This window comes from Saccopteryx leptura, chromosome 5 (assembly GCF_036850995.1).
Source record: "Saccopteryx leptura isolate mSacLep1 chromosome 5, mSacLep1_pri_phased_curated, whole genome shotgun sequence".
Classification (NCBI taxonomy): Eukaryota; Metazoa; Chordata; class Mammalia; order Chiroptera; family Emballonuridae; genus Saccopteryx; species Saccopteryx leptura.
Genome location: NC_089507.1, coordinates 85980165 through 85985649, shown reverse-complemented (window position 1 = coordinate 85985649; position 5485 = coordinate 85980165). Strand labels below are relative to the sequence as shown.

Here is a 5485-nt window from a genome sequence, read left to right as displayed (position 1 = left end):
GATATTATAATATAAAAGTTTCCAGACCTATTCTTTTCTTGATGTGGTTCTAATTTATTCTTTATTTCTAGTTAATTCTTATTCAAAATAAAACTATTTTTTTTTCTGTTTAAATGTTGGCCTTAAGGACCTTTAAAATGGACCATGTGTAAAGACAGCATGTATCAGTAACTTAGAGATGTAGGTATTAATATAGTTGATCATGTTTCATTTTAAATTTTCTTGGAGTCTCTTATGCAGGAGTGTGACTGAAGATAGAGTAAACCAATGGTGGAAATGATGTCAAGCATGAAATAGAGTTGAGTTTTCTAATTTATGCTTCTAAGATATGCCCAGCATTATGAACTATTAAGAAGTATTACATTTCTATGTGATAATGGTTCTTAAAAAGTTATGCACATGACTTTAGTTAATCACTTTAAAAAGAATACTAGCACTGTTTTGACTATAAAAATATCTGACTTGACTATGATACAATTTTGACTTTTAAAAAATCATTAAGAAATTAATTCCACTTAACCATGTTTGTTCCCAGATGGATTTATCATCCTGTTTTCCTATTTTCTTTCAAATAACTTTTCTTTTCAATATTAGCATGCACACCACACAACCAGAAAATGAACATTTGGAGGATAAAAACATCCAATCATCTGTAACTTCTCAGGTAAAAACTTAAAACTATACTGTAATATATGATATAAAAATTAACCTGATCTTAAAATTTATTTCTAAAGTTTGTTTATTTATTAGGTTTCTCATATGTCTGGTTAAAATATAATAAGTGGTCATGTTAAAATAGCTAGTTATAATAGGTTCTAAAAAATTATCAAAAGAAATAAAAAGAAGGAAATTGGTGATTACATATTATTTTGGAACTAAAGTGGGCATATTTTAGGAATAAAGGAAATGTAGCTTAGTATTTCTTGCCATACAGGAAAAACTCAGTAATTTAGACTACAAGAGATAAAGACAAATCTGAATTAATTAAAGTCTTGTACAGTATAAAGGGTGCAGCAAAAGTAGGTTTACAGTTGTGATTACATGACACAGTTTATTTTTATATTATTACTTATTGTGTTATTTTCCATATGAACAACTTGTATTTGAAGAGGTCCGAGATTTTTGCAAGTATATAGAGGAAGTCAGTAGACCTTTTGTGGTCCTAGTTTTACTAAATAGTAATTGCTCATATTAGAATTATAATCTTTTATATATTTTAAATGGCTATTTCTATAGTTCTTAAAGGCCAACAAGTTCTTCTTTTAAATATTTAAAATATTAACCACTGATTTCAATTACTATTTTTATTTGTAAAGATGTCATCTTAGTCTATGTCAATTAATTATAAATTCTAAAATAATAAAACTTAATGTAATATGGTTTTACTGCAGATGACCTTTTACCTACCCAATCAAAATTCAACTTTGTCTTTACCTCGACCCTTTCATATAGTGACAGACTTTCTAAAAAGAGTCTCTACATCAAAACTTCAACCAATTAATCATGATTAGGTTTAAAGAACTTTGATCTTAAAGAGCTACATAATTTGTTTACATTAGCTGCTATGGTGCCTCTGCTCCCTCGTCATTAAATGTTTCCTCTTCCATTCCTTATTCTGTCAATGCTCTCTGGCCTTTGTTAACATTTCTTGTGACAATGTGATATTCTCTCTCCCCTGCGCTCAAAGACTCAAAGAATTATCAATACATTTAAAATGCTGGCTTCTAGTACACACATGCATTCACACACACACACACACACACACACACACACACACACACCATGATGGCAGTAGGGCAAATTGAAGATCCCTGTTCCGGTGTTCTGTTTTTTGGCGTGGGGAAAGCTTCTCAATATTCTCACAAACTGTTTTCCCCTAAACCAGCAGTTTCCTAATTAGACTATATACCATTAAAAGCTTGGACAATGGAAGTATACTTTTAAGCTATCTAAATATGTTGTCTATAAATAGTAGCAAAAACATGAACCTTGACCTTCTGAAGATTTGATCTGTTTTTCTCATTTTTCTTTTAGTTATATAATTTTACAAATGAAATAGTCCACGCTAAGTTATATTTTACCTCCTTTCCAATTTAGTTTTATTTTCATTCCACAAAAGTTTTATTGAATAATCTATGGAAGTTAGATTAAGGAGGTACACTTTTAATTATTCTATCCACACTATAGGTTCATTTATTTAGTATATATAAATCACAAATGAAAATGGCGGGAACTGAAATCTTTAAAAGGCAAAGTCAAGATACCCTACAAAATGCACAGCTATGACATCCCCCATATGTCAATATCATATATTGATATAAAAAGCATGTATAGGCCCTGGCCGGTTGGCTCAGTGGTAGAGCATTGGCCTGGCGTGCAGAGGTCCCAGGTTCAATTCCCAGCCAGGGCACACAGGGGAAGCGCCCATCTGCTTCTCCACCCCTCCCCCCTCTCCTTCCTCTCTGTCTCTCTCTTCCCCTCCCGCAGCCGAGGCTCCATTGGAGCGAAGATGGCCCGGGCGCTGGGGATGGCTCCTTGGCCTCTGCCCCAGGCACTAGAGTGGCTCTGGTCGCAATGGAGCGACGCCCCGGAGGGGCAGAGCATCGCCCCCTGGTGGGCATGCTGGGTGGATCCCGGTCGGGCGCATGTGGGAGTCTGTCTGACTGTCTCTCCCCATTTCTAGCTTCAGAAAAATACAAAAAAAAAAAAAAAAAAAGCATGTATAGACTTTTGTGTGTCTAATTCTCCAGGTTGACAGTAATAATAGGAGTTTAATGATGACATGTGGTGGTTTGTACATTCATAAAATCATTTGGAAAGTATATTTCTTAAAAGATTTCTTTGTTTTGCCTAATTGGTGGTGGCACAGTGGATAGAGCATCAATCTGTGATGCTGAGGTCCCAGGTTCAAAACCCTAAAGTTACCAGCTTGAGTGCAGGCTCATCCAGCTTGAGCATAGGCTCAATGGCTTGACTGTGGGATTATCAACATGATCCCAAGGTCACTGGCTTGAGCTCAAGGACATTGGCTTGAGCCAAGGATCACTGGTTAGGCCTGAGACCCTGGTCAAGAAACAATCAATGAACAACTAAAGTGATGCAACTACAAGTTGATGCTTCTCATCTCTCTCCCTTCCTCTCTCTCTCTCTCTCTCTCTCTCTCTCTTGCTGAAAAAAGAAAAATATTTCTTTGTTTTACTTCAGATCCTCACAGATAGTAATACTAGTGAACATGAAGAAACTAAGAAAATTATCTTCTCAGAAACAGAGGAAACAAAAGAACCACAGATGACAAAAAGAGCTTGTCCTCCACAAGGAACATTGAATAAATATATTACGAATGGTATGTGAAATAAAAAATGTGAATGGAGAGAAAATAAGAAATGTATTTGATAAATAGTAAACCACAGGCCAACAAAGCCATAGCTTAATCAATGTACTTCAGATCAGATGATCAGCTCTGTTACAAGCAGTATGTGGACAAAGAGGAAATGTTCCCATGAATCTGTCAAAAAAATTAATTATTGTTTAACAGCTTTATGTTTTAATTTTCTATAACTTTTAATGTTAAATTTTGGAGATTAGAAACAGCATAAATGAAAAATATTTTATTTAAAACCTACTTTTCACATTTATTTTTACATTAGCTAAAAGGAACATATACTTCTGGCAATATTAAGGTTTTTAATAAATTGGGCCCCAAATTTTAAAACACCCACTGCCTTAAAAAGAGTTGGATAAAACTTGCTTTCCCACTAAAAATTTAAAGTATCTCATAGTCACGAAATATGTATGAAATTTTCTTTATTTTTTCCTAGAAATTCCATATGATTAAACTAAAGAGAGAGATTTTGACCCCAGAAGTATAGAGTCTATCAAAAACAAAAATTATTTCAAAGTATGATGAAGGATAAACAATTGAAGTTTTGAACTTTTAATTCCTTTTTTTTTTTTTTTAGTGAGAGGCAAGGAGACAGAGACAGACTCCTGCATGCACAGCAAGGGCATTGCTCTGCCTATCTAGGGAACTCTACTGAGTACCTGAGGTGGAGGCCATGGAGCTATCTATCCTCAGTGCCCGATGTCAACTTACTACAGTTGAGCCATGGCTGCAGGAGGGAGGGAGAGAGAGAGAGAGAGAGAGAGAGAGAGAGAGAACTGAAAGGGGGAGGGTTGGAGAAGCAGACAGGTACTTCTCCTGTGTGTCCTGACCAGGAATCAAACCCTGGGTTATCCACACACTGGGCCGACACTCTACCACTGAGCCAACCAGCCAGGGCCAAACTTTTAATTTCTTATTTGCTGCTTTGTAACTTTAAACTTTTAAAAGCAAATTTTATTAATTTTTTATTTAGTAAAGGTTACTTCTTAATTAACATCAGTATTTTTAAAGCACTGAATCTAAACTAAACTAGAATACCTGCCAGTGTAAGTGATTGGACTCCTTTGTGAATATAATTTCTGCACTTAGGTCTTACTGCGTGTGCCCATAACCCTACTTAGTGGGCAGTTTCTATAAAGCAGTTTTTAAGAGTAGAGCCAGGGCCTGTGGAAGAGAGAAAAATATATTGGTCACCAAAGGTTTTCCACTGAGGTTAAGCACTGCAGTTTTCTCATGAATTGAGGAGTTTTATAACAACAGTTTTGAAACTATAGACTTACTTGGATCCATAGTCCATTTCTTTCTTTATTTTCTGTCAGTTTTAGTTTTGCAATTTTAGAGAAATTTATAGGAAAATGAGCTCCTGTGTTTCTATTTGACAAGGTTATTTATTCTGGTACTCTTTCAATTTCTCTGTCTGTCTCTCTTTCCCTCTCTCTACCACACATACACACACACTATGTTCACATGAAAGAAACCCTTAGAACAGCATATACTCTGTATAGTAGAAATTGAGCTGCAATTTCTCAAGTCATACTTAATTCACTAATCCCACAGTGTATACAAGTTAATTTAAAAAAGAATCTAAACTTTCAACCACATGTAGAAATCAGTCTCATCACTTTTAATCACACTATTTATATCCCTTACTTGGGAAGAGGCTTCCCTAGTCCCAAAAATGATGGTTCTACATCATTAGGTTTAGTAGGTTTTGGGTTATTACTCCTTTTTTGTTTCTTTTTAGTATATTGAACTACTTATTTTTATGAAGCTCTTTTTCCTTTAAATAAGTTAAAGGAAAGCTTTATTGTACACCCAACTATGATTTTCAAATACTCTTGGGGATTTTATTTATCCAATAAAATCTTATTATCAGTTTTATGAAATAAGAAGTGTTGGAAGTTTAGAGCTCAAGAGTACTATCTCATACTCTTCCAGATTCTGGTCCAGCTTCATCACTCCATCTAACAACAAATAAAATGCTGAACAAACTAAAAAATTCACAACTCTTAATTCCATGAAAGAAGTGAGGTTAGAGAGCAAACTACTTCCCTTATTCCCAAAAATTGGAAACAGGCTGGTAAATACAAAAAAACATAACTT

At 34.7% G+C, this 5485-nt stretch overlaps 1 protein-coding gene across 2 annotated transcripts in view; it reads left to right on the top strand.

Annotated features, from left to right (window-relative positions):
• The first annotated feature begins 595 nt into the window (after positions 1–595).
• Positions 596–5485, top strand: part of SLC9B1 (solute carrier family 9 member B1) — an 89290-nt gene continuing 84400 nt past the window's right edge. For both annotated transcript variants that reach the window (XM_066383899.1, XM_066383898.1), the window contains exons 1-2: positions 596–664; positions 3205–3343. In XM_066383899.1, coding sequence (XP_066239996.1) covers positions 596–664; positions 3205–3343 — 208 coding nt within the window. The remainder of the gene's footprint in view (positions 665–3204; positions 3344–5485) is intronic.